General features: G+C 37.3%; 1 protein-coding gene across 3 annotated transcripts in view; it reads right to left on the bottom strand.

Annotated features, from left to right (window-relative positions):
- The window catches only part of HACD2 (3-hydroxyacyl-CoA dehydratase 2), a 91257-nt gene that overhangs the window by 33873 nt on the left and 40768 nt on the right, over nucleotides 1–16616 (bottom strand). The window contains exons 4-5 of one of the 3 annotated variants that reach the window (XM_032630481.1): nucleotides 14880–15024; nucleotides 12569–12781 (exon numbers count right to left, since the gene is read on the bottom strand). The exons of 1 other annotated variant lie outside the window; for it this stretch is intronic. In XM_032630481.1, coding sequence (XP_032486372.1) covers nucleotides 12583–12781; nucleotides 14880–15024 — 344 coding nt within the window. In that variant the 3' untranslated portion in view covers nucleotides 12569–12582. Of the gene's footprint in view, nucleotides 1–12568; nucleotides 12782–13125; nucleotides 15025–16616 lie in introns of those variants that run through there. One more of the 3 variants, XM_032630479.1, reaches the window with a different exon arrangement.

Here is a 16616-nt window from a genome sequence, read left to right as displayed (position 1 = left end):
TGTGTTTAAGGTACCACAGATCCTTGTGGAATGAGGAATATAGATAGATAAGACAGACCAGATCCTCTTTCTTTTCTAGACTTCTTACAGTCAATCCCACTGTGTTAACATTTGTTATACCATTACCCTTTATTTGAATACAATGTTCATTAACAGCATGTTTAAACTACCCAAACCGCACATTTTTTTTTTTATTGTTGACTGCTTCAATTGGTTGTTTCCAAATGACGGAGAGATTCTGCAATCCTATCAGTAAGCTATTACTAGATCAAAATTCATTCAAAATGATTACTAGATATCTATTATTTGTTAATTTAATTCAACAAACATTTTTGGAGTACCTGCTCTGTGCCAGGTACTGTTCTTCATGCTAGGGTTACAACAGTGAAGGAAATGCCCCTGCCCTTGTGAACTTACACTCTCAGGCTATAACTGATTTACTTTGGGATAGCTTTTATTTTTAGCACGTTTTCCCTGAAGTTGATGTGAGGCTACTAAACATTTATAAACTGGAAAATGGCATGAGTGCTTCTTGGTTTCAGAAAGATATCTCTGTCAGCAGTGTGAATCTTTGGCAAGGCAAGGTTATAAATTGAGAAACAATTATGAGAATTTATGTTGAAAAGGCAGTGAACTTTTGAAGCAAAACACTGGCAGATAAAAGAAGCACAGGCACTTGTGTGAGTGCACATAACAAGCAAAAGCTGTATAAAGGGGATTCGGCAATCAGGTTCTTGTTTCTCCAGAACCAGGGTGCTCTGAGGACTCTCCAAACAGTTGAGCCCTGCAAAGCTGAGTAGCGCTAGAAATCCTCCCTGCCTGGTGCAGCCCTCACATGGGCCAGGGTAGTGGGATTGGGAGACTGGCTACATATGACCAAGACCAGGTTGAAAGTTAAGTACAGGAAAGGCAACACAGGCTGGAAGCAGAGTAGCATAGTGTTCAGACGGAGCCCACTACCAAAGCAAGAAAGGAGACACAAAGTTGGTGCCAGCAATTCAACTAAATGATGGAAATTGAAATCAGAATCTCCCTACCGAAATCCCAAATCCACTGAACTAAAAGTAATAAACATTAAATAACAACAACAACAATCACTAGCAGCAACCAGAAAGGAATGGGGTACAACTTTATACCATGTATTTTAAAAAGTGCTAGCCAAGAAAGGATTATTGTACACCTCCTGCTTTGTTCCCAACTCCCAAAAAGTGATATTGGTGAATCAACAAAATCACAAGAATTTTCACTAACAGGTCTAGATTGGGAGAGAAACATAAATTTCTGACTGGAGTGTAACAGACGTGGAGGCTGAAAAGTGATGGAGAAGTAACTAACTGGGAGCCACCTCACAGATGCTAACTAAGCCTTTCAGACCCCACAGAGTTGGAAGACTGGTACAAAGTTCCCTATGAGGACAGGATATACTTTCTAAAGGGTTGAGGAATCCCATGATGAAGCGATTAAATCTCAGAAGAGAAGGAAGAGCTCACCTGTTTTTAAATAAGTAATTCGTTCACACTGTTCAAAGCTTTTAAAGTATAAAAAGATACACAGAGAAAAGTCTCCCTCCCAGTCCCATCCTACTACCACTCAGGTGCCTTTCCTACAGGCAACCAATTAATTTTTTGTCTATCATTCCAGAGATATATTTTAGGTATACAACAGCAAATATGTAAGTCAATGTATAAAGATACATTTATACACACCCTTTTTCCAATTTTTTCCATAATGACAGTCTTTTCTTCTTTTAAAAATATCCTGATGATCTTTTTATATCAATACATGCATACACTTTTAATTACTGAGGCTTTATGTTTCAATATCTGTGTACTCTCCTAAGCCCTACCACCATGCCCTCAGCATGTAGAAAAATACATAAACCAGGAAAACCTTCATCCTTAAACTGTAGCTTAGAGGGGAAGACAACTGAATCTTAAATACTGTGGAAATGCAGTCAGGGAGGATTCAGTAACACAGCAAATAAAATGGCTGGACAGGGCTGCTTGCCCTTTAGCAAGACAAAAAGACATGGCAACCATATGAACATAATGCAAGAAAAAAACAAAAATAAAGCATGCATTGACGGCAGGAGGAGAATTCAGATAGATTCGAAGCACAAGAAGGATCTGAGGCACCACTGCTGGCTTTTAAGCTGGAGAGGCCATGTGCAAAGACTGGAGAGCAGCATTCAATTGCTGAGAGCAACCTCAGGCCAATAATCAGCAAGGAAATGGGACCTCAGCACTATAACCACAAGGAACTGAAATCTGCCAACAGCTTAGAAGCAGATTTTTCCCTAGAGTCTCCAGATAAGAACCCAGCCCAGCTGATACCTTGATTTTGGCTTCGTGAAATCCTAAGCAGAAAACACAGCTGAGCCCACTCAGACTTCTGACCTACAGAACTATGAGCTAATAAAGAGGTGCTGTTTTAAGCCAAAAAGAAAAAAAAAAATTAAATCAAGAATAAATAAAATAAAGCTTGCACTGCATTTAAGGGAAAAGTCAAAGGTTAAAGCAACTGGAAGGAAGATAATCATTACAGAAGACAAAGACAATCCAACACAAGAATAATTGTTATCCCCAAAGTAGAAAACCCAATATATGGAACAGAAAATGTATTTAATGTATTTAAATACATTAATGTTTTAATGTATTTGGGTGTAATCCAAGAAATGAAAGAACTAAATTTGTACTGAAAGAATACACTGTATCTCAGAAAACAACTGACAGTGAATGAGTAAAACCAAGAACTTTCTTAGTTAAAAAAATAATACTTTGGGATCCAGGAAAAAAAGCAAGTTACCTTCAAAGTGGCAAGAAAATCATCCTGGCTTCAGACTTCTCCACAGCAACATTCAATGTCAAAAGACAATGAAGCAACACTACAAAGGTCTGAGGGAAAGAAAGTATGTTCAAGAATATTGCACCCAGACAAGATGTCATTCTAGTGTAATGGCAAAAGTTAGACATCACTAAATGTGAATGAACTTGTCACATAATGCCTATGTGACTGACCCCGAGAAACACATGCTGTCAGAAATTCAGCCAAACAAGATACAAATCAAAATAAAGAACTCAGGAATGGAGAAGTCATGACAAAAGGGCCCACAGTAGGCAATGAATCCATTCATATATAACACTAAGACAAAACAATTATGGTAATTATGGTTATAGAACAGAATGTAAATGCTTATAATTTATAATATTATTAAATTAGTAACAATTTAAAAATGGAGTCAGGGAAGAAGAGATGGAAGAATTAAGAGATATTGCCTAAAATATTGCTAAATGTAATTCTAATCTAAATTTTTCATAATCTTTTTGTTAAACTTTAAGGGGCCTTTTAGTAAATAATACATCTCTCATGGTTAAAGGTTTTACACCATATTCTTTTTTATAAACTCAATAATTTAAATGAAAACTAGCATGTATAGCATGAGCTATATAACTTGATTTTTCTATCCATCTACTTTTTCTTCCCTATATTAATATATATGTGAGAAGAATGCTCCCTGGGATGATGTTTATCTAATATAGATGACGACTAGCACTACTGGTACAGTTTTTTTAAAACTTTATGTACTTTTACACATTGTTTGAACTCATAAAAAACATGAGTTAAAAATTTAAATTAATAAAATCATCGTTCTTAACAAGAAATGAAACATTTGGCATCAGCAAAAGATAATTCTGGAACTGAACTAATTCCAATCTTAAATAGGAATTTTCTTAAATATTTTCTCTTAGAGTACAAGCTATTCTTAGGGAAACAAAATATTTCTGGCCAAAATGAAGAGAAGGGTGGGAGTATGAAATTCAAGGAAGAAGATTACTGGCTTCTTCTGTTTTTGTTTTTTAAAGGACTGACAGAAGATAATTTTTTCTTTTTTTCCAGAACATAGAAAGGCCATGCCTCTTGGGCTTGCAGCACCTGACCCCCCCAGAAAGCAATTTTCAATATATTTATCATAACCACACTTACTTTATTGAGCTCTGACAAAAGAAATTTGTGTCTTACACTGAAATCAACAGCAAAATTATGGTATTTATATGATAACCTCTGGATTTATTTGAGATTGGCATTTTGAAAAGATACACTAAACTGTAAGATGGCATTACATTTTGTGTTAAAAGGATAATGTTACTAAGTGCTTATTTTTTACCAAATTGAAATGGATATAAAGGAGAAGCACAAGAAATCAGGTACAATGATACTTCACGTGTCTAGCATTGGGAAAAACCGTGTAGTTAGAATGAAATCTTTTCCCTTTATGTGACAAAACTTTAAACACAGAGGTGCTTCTCACACTGGGGCATGTATACCCCAAATATGTGCTTTAGGGTCCAATCCAGTGACATGCTACTAGCAGTCAACTTACTCAAACTCAACAGTATGAACTCAACCAAAAGAAAATAAGATAGAAAAATACATTCATGCGGGCAACTTTACCCAGCATTTCACAGTGTGAATGTGTGCACCGGAGTGAGCAGCGGTCTCGGGTCTCCTGGCCATGTTGATTGTGATTTTACTGTCAAAGATAATAAAATATTCATCTAATGAGGCCCTAAATGCGAGCCAATTATTTTATCCGGCATTCAAATGAAGGAAAAGTAAACACTTTCAACACTGGAGGGAAAAGTGCCTGTGCTGGACTCACTGAGAGTCGATACTAAGTTGTACTGTTGTATGAACAATTTCAGGTGTTTTTCATTGGAATTTTACCTCTACATAAGCAATTCCACTTTAGAAGACAAAGCCACAGGATATATATAATGCATCTTCATGGTCCATTAATTTTCCCTGAAATTCCGGGGCGGGGGGAAATCCATTTTTACATTAAAACATAAAGAAGGGGACTTCAAGTGTTTCATATTTATGGCAAGTTATCTGGTCTTTACTCTCAAACCCCTGGAGAGGAAGTATACTCCTCACAGATATTAGGCAGACTTGAGAAAAGCTGGAAAAGCACTATGATACATAATAAAAATATAAGGTAGCGGGCTTCCCTGGTGGCGCAGTGGTTGAGAGTCCGCCTGCCGATGCAGGGGACGCGGGTTCGTGCCCCGGTCCGGGAGGATCCCACATGCCGCGGAGCGGCCGGGCCCGTGAGCCATGGCCGCTGAGCCTGCGCGTCCGGAGCCTGTGCTCCGCGGCGGGAGAGGCCACAACAGTGAGAGGCCCGCGTCCCGCAAAAAAAAAAAAAAAAAAAAAAAAAAAAAATATAAGGTAGGAAGTTGAGTGCATGGAAAAAGGGGTAGAAAAAATCTCTTGAAACCATGGGAGAAATCAATACCTAAATGGATGTGGTGAAGGCCTGTACACCTGCTTGGGGCAGAACACAAACTTGGCTTAGAGCTCCTTTATGACTAATGTAACGAGAGAAAACAATCCACGTGTAATTTCAGTGTACATGAAAAAAACAGAACCAAGGGGCTCATTTTTGTTTTGTGTTTTTTTTTTGGCCGCCTCACCGGGCCTGCGGATCTTAGTTTCCCGACCAGGGATCAAACCCACGCCCCCTGCGTTGGAAGCGTGCAGTCTTAACCCCTCGATTACCAGGGAAGTCCAGGGGCTCGGTTTGAGCATGTACTTATACGTAAAATGGCTTTGACTACAGTAGTAGTTTCAAGTTTACTGGATGTCCTCTATACACTTTTCTGTTTGTTTTCACTGTTTCCTGTTTCAGATAGTCGGCTCTCAGAGTGTCTGCCACTAGCTTGCTCTTCCACTTAACTGAGGTTCTTACATGTAAAAAGTAACAATAAACTGGCTTTAAGAGATCCAGAGGCCTCTGAAGGAAATGAGCTCTGGAGGGTTTTATCAAATATCCAGAGGCTTTTTTTCATTTGTTTGTTTACTTTTGGGGTCTCCATTTTTTAACAAAGTTACTGGAAGTCTAATCTCTGAATGAGAGCAAAATATAAACATTAAAAAAATGACACATTTCCAACCATTCTGAAGATAACATATTATAAAAGGGTGACACATTTTGAAAAAGATGAAAACATAAAAATATCAGAAGCCATTCTCAAAGAGGACACAACAAGTCAATTATAAGTCATGGAACCTCACTCAAACCTCTATATTATAGTTAGCATTCCAATAGCAAATTGTCACCTGATTAGTTTTACTGTTCATAGAGCTGTAGGTGTTTTAGATCAGACTGTTAAGTGCAGCCTTGAAATAGGGATAGTTCATATATATTTCACCAGCAAAACTACATCATAAGCTTTTCTTAAAAAAAGATTTATTAGTATCTCTATTTTTACACTTATCAAGTTTTGTCTTAATATACTTATGAAAATTCTATTATGTAAAGCTTTTTCAAAAGGCTGAACCCAATCTGATTGTCACTTACTGGAAATAACAGAAGATCTAATGTCAAGTTTGAGAGTATAATCATTTCCTTACTACTTGAAAAAAACAACAATCACAGGATTTCACTTAAGCAAACCAAGAAATACACTTCTGCTAAACCATGTTTTTTCTCAGTGAGTAGGGAAGGAAGATTGAAGATGAAGTTTAACTTTACTAGAAGGTTGTGAAAGAAGGCTTTCTTGGGAAAGATTCTTTATTTAAAAGAGCAAGTAACCACAAGGGTTATTTAAGTATGGTGATGTTTAGCTAAGAAAATCTTGGCTGTCAGAGTTGGACAGGGTCTAAGAGATCAATTCGACTCAGTTCTTGATAGATGAGGAAACTGAGGTGTGAAGAGGTAAAGTGACTTGCCAAGCTTACATGATAGTTGAATACAACAAATTAATATTAAACAAACTTATGTTTAAAATTTGGTGGTTATTCACAAAGAAGGTTAATTATTGGTCAATATATAGCTATAAGAGAATTAAAGTATTAGCAACCAATATGACAAAAGGTTAACATTCGAAGCATATAAAGACACAATTGTTTTTGTCTTTTAAAAAATCAAGACCCTAATGGACAAATAAGCAAAGGGCATAGTAGATAATTCACATAATAGAAAACATAATAAACAAACATGGAAGTATATACAATTTCATAATTAGCAAAAAAGTAAGAAACGAGTAACCTATGATTTTATATGATTAACTTAGTGAATATTAAAAATAATCCTTTGCAATTCAATTTGGCTTTTTTTTTTGGCCCTGCCCTGCAGCATGTGGGATCTTAGTTCCCAGACCAGGGATCAAACCAGCGCCCCCTGCAGTGGAAGCACAGTGTCCTAACCACTGGGCCACCAGTGAAGTCCCAATTTTGCAATATTTTTGTTAAAAGAATCTTCATACTCTTTGAATTAGTAACTACATGTGAAAATGTATGCAAAAGGCATAATCCAAAGACTAAAAAGTTCACATATCAACAGATATTGGTTGAAAAATTAATATTTAAAAATGGGGGCAATCTAAACATTTTCCACTGGGAGGCATGACAATACATCTAATTCAATGAGATATTTTGTAATTTAAAAATATCAGTGAATACAAGATAAGCGTGAAACACCCTGTCATATCAGAAAGTAAGGACACTAAAAAGGTGACTGAGGTTCTATCATAAAGGACTCGGAAGACAATCTGAAGATGTTCCCAACTGGCCAAAGATGGCCAATTTGAGCATTAAAAAGAAGAAATACAATGGACTGAATCACACCGGATATGTTAAAATTCATGAGTTCATGATGATAAAATAAGAAGCAAAGACCTTCACTGTCCCTTTGACATGCTCTGATTTGTGTTGTATGGAGGAAGGAGTGTGTGTGTGCGCGTGTATATGAACATGCATGCGCGCGTCCATTAGTATCAGTGCCTGCCTGAGTCAGGAAAATGACATCTCTGGTTCTGTATGAGGACAACGGTGTATATAAAGCAACATGAAATGCCAGCCCTCATTTTGTTTTAACTTACAGACTAATGTCAATTGTTCTCAGAACGGGATTTTTCCCTCAAAATTGAAACTGCTTTTCCTTTTGGGTTTAATGAAGTATTGCTAGTTGAAGCCAGTCTGACATGGTGACAGAGCTGTTAGACTGATGAGAAGTGTTGCTGCCTGATTTAAAGCCAAACCCTGAACCCTTTTAAAGAACAAAAAATATTGTATATGGGGAAAAAACCCACAAACTTTTACTGGTTTTCTTTAGAGGATTCTGGGAAACCAACACATTATTCTGAAAACTGGTAAAGGGAAAAAAATCAAGCTTGAAAAAAAAAGAATATATATATCTTGTTATGTCACAAGAAACTAAGGAAAGCAGTTTGGGAAAGGGGGAAGGGAACTGGATAAGTGGAGAGCCAGGGTGGGACAGGGGCTCACTTTTCACTGTATATACCCTTGAATGAATTACCTATTTGAAAAATAAACTCATTTAAGTATCACTATAGAGATTATTTTAAAAAATGGAAAAATGGTTACATTAAAGGAAAAAACTCAGCAATCAAACGGTAGCCACTCTGATTTTAATAATGTAAAAACCGTATATGCACGTAGACCAGGCCTGGAAGGAAACACAGAAAAACAAAATTGCTGACTAGACTTGCAGAATTTAGGGCATTTTTTCCTTTACATTAAAATGAAGTCCCTTGTTATATTTATAATGTTATTTGTCCAATAAATAATGTTAAGGTGGCATTTAAATGGGAAACATCGTGTTTTCACTCTGTTACCCATACTTGTAGGAAAGCCCAGATATTTGAACCTTGAGCCCATAATCAAGGCACTAAGAACCATTTGCAGGCAACTTGACTCTTACTGTAAGCAAGAGATCTAAGAAGGATAAAAGAAAGGGTATACTGAGGGTTGTTCATACAGTAGATGTTAAAAGGACAATGACTCTGCCCAGCTCTATTTCCCATTCCTGCACTAATGCGGGGGTGGAGGCGGTGGTGGCATTCACTGAGTAGGAGGCCAGCAGAACATGGAAAGAGCCTGTTGACAGCGCATAAAAGACACACACTGAAAACGCTACTTGCAGGAGGAGTGAAGCTTGTCAAAGTACTGCAGAGGCTGGGAAAGTGAAGAGAAGAGAAAGAGCAATTATAACCTGAACCTAACAATTCCTCAGCTAAATTTAACTAGAGAGGTGGAATATATCTGCAGCTTGAAAACGATAGGCAAATGAATGTTCAGGTACAAAAAGGCCCAACCTACACAGAACTTTAAAGGGTCATTGTAAAAAAAATTTCTATTTTCATATCAATCATCTGCTATTATTCTGAATATATTTCAATTGTGAACCCCTCAAATAAATAAATGGACTTAAGGAGGTATAAGGAAATCCTAGGCTCAGAGCAAAACCTTTTAGTTCTTGTTATAAGTCAAAATTAGTAAGGATTTATTAATGTCAAGCTTTTCCAGAAACATTACTTTAAAAACTTTTAGCTATGAATAATGAAAATTAAACAGTCACTTCCATTTACCTTTTCAAGTTTGAAATGAAATTATTTATTCGAAGCCTTCCAAATTTTTGTCATGAGATATCTCAGTTAATATACTTATTTACACTGAACTGTGTTCACAAATAATTCCTAAATATATTACTTAGACACCTAAAATACATTATCCTAAAAAACAAATACTTTATATGCATTAAAATGTATATCTAAAAGGTAATGATAACTACTTCTGGGTAGTTAAGATTAAATTGATTTCTACTTTCCTCTTTATGTCTTTCAGTATTAGCTGATTTTAAAAATAATGTGCATGTTTCACTTTTATATAGAAATAAGGTTATTTTAGAAATAAGGCCTTTTCACTTAAAAAAAAAATCACCACAACATGATTTAATAGCCACCACATTACAAATTCTGTTAAGAATAAAAATGGATAGACGTTCAATCAAAACAATGTATAATTGTTTTCACACACAACTGATTTACAATTATTTTAGCAAACAAAAAAATCACATGTAATCAAAAATCTAAGTTGCAAACAGCTTTTGGAAGAGTTTATTTATTCAGGTACCCCCTATTCTAATAAAGACTTTGCTGGGAGGAGTTGATCATATATAAAGTCCTTACTGAGATTTATGATCATGTGTATTACTTAGGGGTACTGAGATTTATGACCATACATATTGTCTAGAGGTAAACCAATCTATGTTTTTGCTTTTCAAATCCAACTTTAAAAATATAAGGCAGATTAATTATTCACATCAAGTACTCTAATATCACTATATTCTGTTGCCAAGTGGATGGACTCATGGATTGCTCTACTGGCTCAAGACTTGAGCAACCATTCAAATCCTTTGTGGCGACCACTACTGGTTGATTATTCAGTGTGCATTTTCCTCTCTTCCTTACTAACAGAGTACTGATCTTATATGGAATAGCAGTGTATCCTGCTAAAACACTAGCTTCTTTGGAATCCCCTGCAGTTGGAAGAAGCCATGTGGCACAGTTCTGACCAATGAAAAATAAACAGTTTCTGGAAAGCCTTGCTGTGCAGCCACTTTCTGCCTGTAATGTGACATGACACCACATAACTCATCACAGCCACATTATAACTACAGGACCACATGCACCAAGACAAAAGTGACACACTTCCGTGAATGGTAGAGCAGAAAGACAGATTACTTGTTATACGTGAAAAAGAAACTCCCATTTGGCTAACGCACAGTAGTCAGAATTCTGGCACGTATAGCCAAATGCAATCCTACTTATATACTCTTTCTTTTGCAGTTGAGAAAATGAACCAAAAATCTGAAGGGAATTTGAGTAGACTTAAGAAGTCAAAGTACATCAGAGTGCAGGACAAGGTAACACTTTTTTTTTTTTTTTTTTTTTTGCGGTACATGGGCCTCTCCCGTTGTGGAGCACAGGCTCCGGACGCGCAGGCTCAGCGGCGCCATGGCTCACGGGCCCAGCCGCTCCGCGGCATATGGGATCCTCCCGGACCGGGGCACGAACCCGCGTCCCCTGCATCGGCAGGCGGACTCTCAACCACTGCGCCACCAGGGAAGCCCAAGGTAACACTTTTAAAAAGAAGCTATTCCAATTACACTTTCCAGTCATGAAGACTAATGGCATCTGTAAGAAAGATGGTGAAAGTCTGGTGTAATATTTTCTTCTGGTTAACAATTTCCTAAATCATCTATAAACCAGATTTCATATCTCAAAACAAAATCACTAATATTTTATGTCCAGAAACAACAGCAAAAAATCTGCTCTCTTTTGCAATTATGACATGTGGTATTCATGAGCATCTTTTAAAAACATTTTCCTGGAGCCAAGAATGTGGCTTGCCAGGTCAAGATCTACCAGATATAACTGCAGTATTTACTGCACATTTAACTATCATAAATAGTTCGTTGCCCTTAAATGAATCATTTTTCTTTAACAGTGTTGGAAATGTGATTACCCTATTCCCCCTGCACAGATTATTTTATGGAAAAACTCTACCCATAAGCACCATACTCTATCTAAGCAAATCACCCACAGATCTAAGAGGAAAATGTTATATGAAAGGAGATAAACTCTAGAGAGCTAGAATATATGTATTTTACTTGATTCTTCACAGTAAACAAAGTACTATGAAGAATCACTTTGTTTTGAATTCCAAAGAAGTTTAATAAATAGTTATGGGCTGAATGTGTGAATGAACCCTAAGAATAATGAACACAGATCACATATCCCAGAGCAGGTTCCTGTAAAGTTTAGGAGAAACCCCTTTTGAGGTTAGAGTTTCAGAGTGGAGAGGGATACCATTTCCTCATGGTGTGCCATTATGAAGCTAAATCTCTCACAGGCTATTCTACTACAGGTGGAATCTACACCGAGTGTCACCAGCTTATTTTGCTCCTACCATGTATCCCTGAAGTACTTGCCAAGATGACCAGAAACTCTGTATTAGGTGCTATCTGTTAGACCATGATTTACTTTAAATTATATAGAAGTAAAGGGAGAAACAATTAGGCTATGTTGTTGCTCAACCTACAACAATAATACAAAAATCTACTATTAATTGAGAGTACTCTATGCATCAACCATGGTTCTACATCCTTTACTTATATTAACTAATTTACTTCTCACAACTCCTATGAGATAGGTGCTATTATTTTTCTTTTTCTTTTTTTTTTTGGCCGCCGTGTACAGCATGCAGGATCTTAGCTCCCCGATCAGGGATTGAACCAGGCCCTCAGCAGTGAAAGTGTGGAGTCTTAACCACTGGACCACCAGAAAAGTCCCTATTTTTCTCATTGTATAGATGAAGGGAACTGAGGTCCAGAGAAGGTAGGTAACTTGTGCTAAATCACACAATGAATAAGTGATAGAAGCAGAACCAAACCCAGGCAGTCTGGCTTCGGAGTCCATGCTCTTAACCACTATAGGAAGGAGAAAATCAAGCAAAACAAGCCCGTGGATGGTTTTAAAATATGCCCACAAATTCTTTGATACTCCTCCCTTTAAGAGGTAGCCTACTTTTCCTCCCCTTGAGTGTGGGATGGACTTAGTGCCTTGCTTTGAACAAAAAGAAAAAGGTAGGAGTAATAGTGTGTGATGTTAGGGACTAGATCATAAAAAGCACTGTGGTTTCCTCTTTGCCCTCTCTCTTAGATCATCCACTCTGGGGGACACTAGCTGCTGTTTCACAAGGGACTTTCCAGCAGCCCTATGTAGAGAGGACCAAGTGGTGAGGAACTGAGGTCCCCTGCCAATAACCATGAGAGTGAGTTATCTCAGAAGCACATCCTTCTGCTCCAGTCCAGTCTTCAGCTGACTGCCGTCCTGGCTGGCATCTGACTACAACCACGAGAGGCTGAGCCAGGACCTCCCGGCTAAGCTGCTTCTGAATTCCAGTTGCACAGAGACTATGAGAGAGGAAATGTTTGTGATTTTAAGTCACTCAGTTTGGGGGTAATTTTAATGTATCAATAAACACAGAACCTTTCATCAGAACCATATTTTCAATATAAAATTATATTTTAATACATTTTGTGTAAAATATATAAAAACTTGTGTAATTAATATGTGTAATTACACAAATTGTATAATTACATAACTATCTGTAATTATATATAACTATATGTATAAGCACATATAATGTACATGTTATATATAAAAAATATATACCCACATATATGTAACTACAGGTAATATGTAATTATATAATTATATAAGTATAAATTAAGTAAAAAATGATTTTGAGTGTCTGCTCATTCCGTGGAAGCAGTAACCATTTTAATCACTGCAGAAGGGTAGAACAATATATCCCCAATGTCCCTTCAAAAGCTACTCTATTTACTTAATAAAAAATTAAACAACATATATTAAACATATATACACGTAGAAAGATTATTCCTGCCTTATATCGTCACATACTCTTTACTCTTCCTCTTTTCTTATAAGTCAATAAAGAAATAATACATTCCAGCTCCAAAAATCTATCATAAGAACAAACTGTCTATTTGATTCCTAACAGTCTATTTAAGGTGCTAATTTGCCATTATTTATAGACTTGATTCCTTTCTGAGCAGCTGTCATTAACAGAATAACTTAGGAGTTCAAAACATTCTTTATTCAACTCAACTGCCTCCTGGAATTGTTAGTCATACATCTCAAGGTTACAACTATGATAAAAGCTAAAGATGAACTGAGTCTCAAGAAGGCTATGAAAAAGAGCCACCATTACATACAGCAAGATTAGTTGACGCTCACTGATTGATATTCCGTTAAAGCCCTCATTCCTAATCATTTAGGTCTCTTTTATCAGATTGGAGTCTTTCTGAAGGTGTTTCCTGCACCAATGTTTTAACTGTCTGTGGCTTTCAAAGCACTCCAGAGCTGTCATTTGGAAACCCATGTATGCCCAGAAGACAAACACTAGTGTACCTCTTGGTGTAGAAGGGAAAGAGAGAAAACAGTGAGCTGGCTTCTAGTCTAGAAGTATTTGATACTTTGTCCACACCATTCTCTCTGCTTCAGGCTTTAGAAATGGTACTCTGGCCTCAAGCTGTCTCATCCTAACTCAAATTCTCTCAAGGAAGAAGAGTAGAGGCATGACCATACCTGGGCAATGAGGGCTGAGGAGAGTCTGAGAACAGGAAATGCAGGGGGAACAGATGAGGATGAAAGTCAAAAAAGAAATGGAGAAAATGAGCAAAACTGAAGAGGCAGGAAAAATAGAGGGGAGGAAGAAAAGGCAAGGAGGAAAAGAAGGAGGAGTAGAGAGATTTCAGAGGAAGACATGAGAGCACAGAGAGAATAAAAACATGGAAAGGCAAAGAAACAATGTTCCTTCAAGGAAAAGAGAGCAAGTGTGAGAGAGAGAAGGGTGTGGGGGGGATAAATGGTGAAAAAGGCAAAGAAGCAGGGGAGTCATAGCTTACCTCTAGGTCTCTCATTAGGCAACTAGTAGAAACTGGGAATGCCACTAACAGATCCAGAGAATAAGAGAAAAAGCAGGTCTGAGATAAAATGATGACTTAAACTTTATGCATCTTGAGTTTGTTGTGTGCATAAAGGAGCCAAGTGGCAATGTTCATCTGGGCAGCTGAGCTGGAAACTCAGAAGGCTGGTGTGGCCCAGAAGAGAATATGTGGGAGCCAATGAAGCTATGGGGAAGGTGTGGTGAGGTCGAAGAGGGAAACTGCACAGGGAAGAAGAAGAAGGCTAAGGACCAAAGCCCAAGTACACCAGTATTTGAGGGACACAGAGAGAAAGAAGAGCTCATGAGAGAATCTAAGGACAGGTGCAGGTGACCTAAGCCACAGGAAGAGAGCTAGGAGAGGGAATGGGCAGGTGGAAGAGTGAACAGAAGCAGCAAGGGAAGTGCTGTCCTTACGGAGAATGAGGTTTCCACTAAGGTAAGAAAGTTGAGGAATTATTCTGTGAAAACAGAGGTGAATTTGCTTCCAGTGGAAAAGGGTTCCAAAAAGCACTGTCATCTCTCCTTCTGTGCTCCCATACCCCTTGGGCAGAACTTTTGTCACACTCGGCTTCATGTTTGTGTCCTTGGCTTGAGAACAGGGTGCGGTCTGCTGATATTTGTATTCTCGGTGCTTAGCACAGTGCTTGTCACCCGGCACAAACTCAGTAAATGCTTGGAGGTTTTCTGAAGGGCAATGGGAAGTATGCATTAGTAAAAGTCTTAAAATATGGTATGACCTTTGACATATTTCTATAAATTTATCTATAGAGACTAGTCACAACTGTGTATAGATTTAGATATAGATGCAGTTATTTGCAAACTTTATTCAACAAATACAGCATTGATTAAAAATCACAATGTCTACATAATGAATACTATACAAGCTCCAAAAATTTTTATTGACCATCAATAACAAATAAACCTATACAAAACCTAAACCCTCAGCACAACTAAAAGATACAGACAACTACAGACTCAAAAATCACATGTAAGTAGAACTATAAACACCAAATTCCAGCAGAGCCATGTCTTGAGCCTCTACTGCAAACCTTTATGGAAAGTGAGTCTGGAAAAATGGCATGTTAGCAAGAAGAGAGGAACAGAGGGCTGAAATTTGAGGTAAAAATTCCCCCAGGAAGAGGCAGTCCACCCTAGGTACAAAAGCACTGAGAAAAACACTTTGTTGATTAGACTAACAACAGAGAAGGGAATTACTTAAGCCTGTGGGACCCAAGTGGCAATCTCAAAAAGGCATCACTTCTAGAGAAGAAATGGGTGAAAGGGAACGGAGAGATGTCTTTTAGTGAATGGATGGTGAAGGAGGAAAGAGACAGGAGGAAATCTGCACTCCTGTAACACAAATGAGAGCTCAAAACAATTGACAGGCATACAAATCCTATTCCTACTGACCTCCTCAAACAAAAAGGCATCCTTTGAAGAGACTACACTTCACTATGTTTACAGATAAAAGTGTCCTCAAGCTAGTAATCTTATAAATCAAACCAAACTTCCAACACTAGCCACACAATGAATACATAAAAGCAACTTACAATTGTACAAAACTACTATCAGAAGAAAACAAAAAAAGAGGATCAAACATTTTAGCTAATGAAAATGCACTCAAAAAAAATCACAAAGGAAACTTTAACACAACACTCCAAACTGAATATTATTAAATAAGCATTTGAGTATATGAAAAATTATTTTTAATCAGAAGTTCAAAAACTAAGAACAGAAATGGACCAAACCAGGCAGAAATGAAACAAAAGCTGAACTCAGGACAGAAATGGAAGAGAAAGACAAAATGATATCTGACCTAAGGACTACTTAAATTTCAGGTGATCAAAAGAGAATACATTCAAATGAAAATTTAACAAAGGGCACTGAAGAAAGGAAGCAAAACAGCCAAGAGAATAAAAATGAAGTTAAAGTAAAAGGGATCAGAGAGAAAATGGCTGAAAAAGAAGGGAGGCAAACAAGGTCTAACATACAGATATTTGGAGCCCCTGAAAAAAAAAAGCGTAATGAAACAGAACTAAAATTTAAAGCTATAATCCAATAAAACTTTCCAGAAATAAAAGAAGGCCTGAATTACATATCAAAAGAGGCTACTAGGTACCTGGGAAATTGCCCTGCAACAGTCAACTCTAAGGCATATCCTAGTAAAACTATTAGACTTTAAATATAAAGAAAAAAATCCTCAGTGATATCAGCAGGTTGGCAGAATAGGATTTTTCAGCATGAAACATCAATTTGAAAAACTATCCACACATAAA

This window comes from Phocoena sinus, chromosome 4, assembly GCF_008692025.1.
Source record: "Phocoena sinus isolate mPhoSin1 chromosome 4, mPhoSin1.pri, whole genome shotgun sequence".
Taxonomy (NCBI): domain Eukaryota; kingdom Metazoa; phylum Chordata; class Mammalia; order Artiodactyla; family Phocoenidae; genus Phocoena; species Phocoena sinus.
The sequence above is the reverse complement of the archived record's forward strand: the minus strand, read 5'-3'. Positions and strand labels throughout refer to the sequence as shown.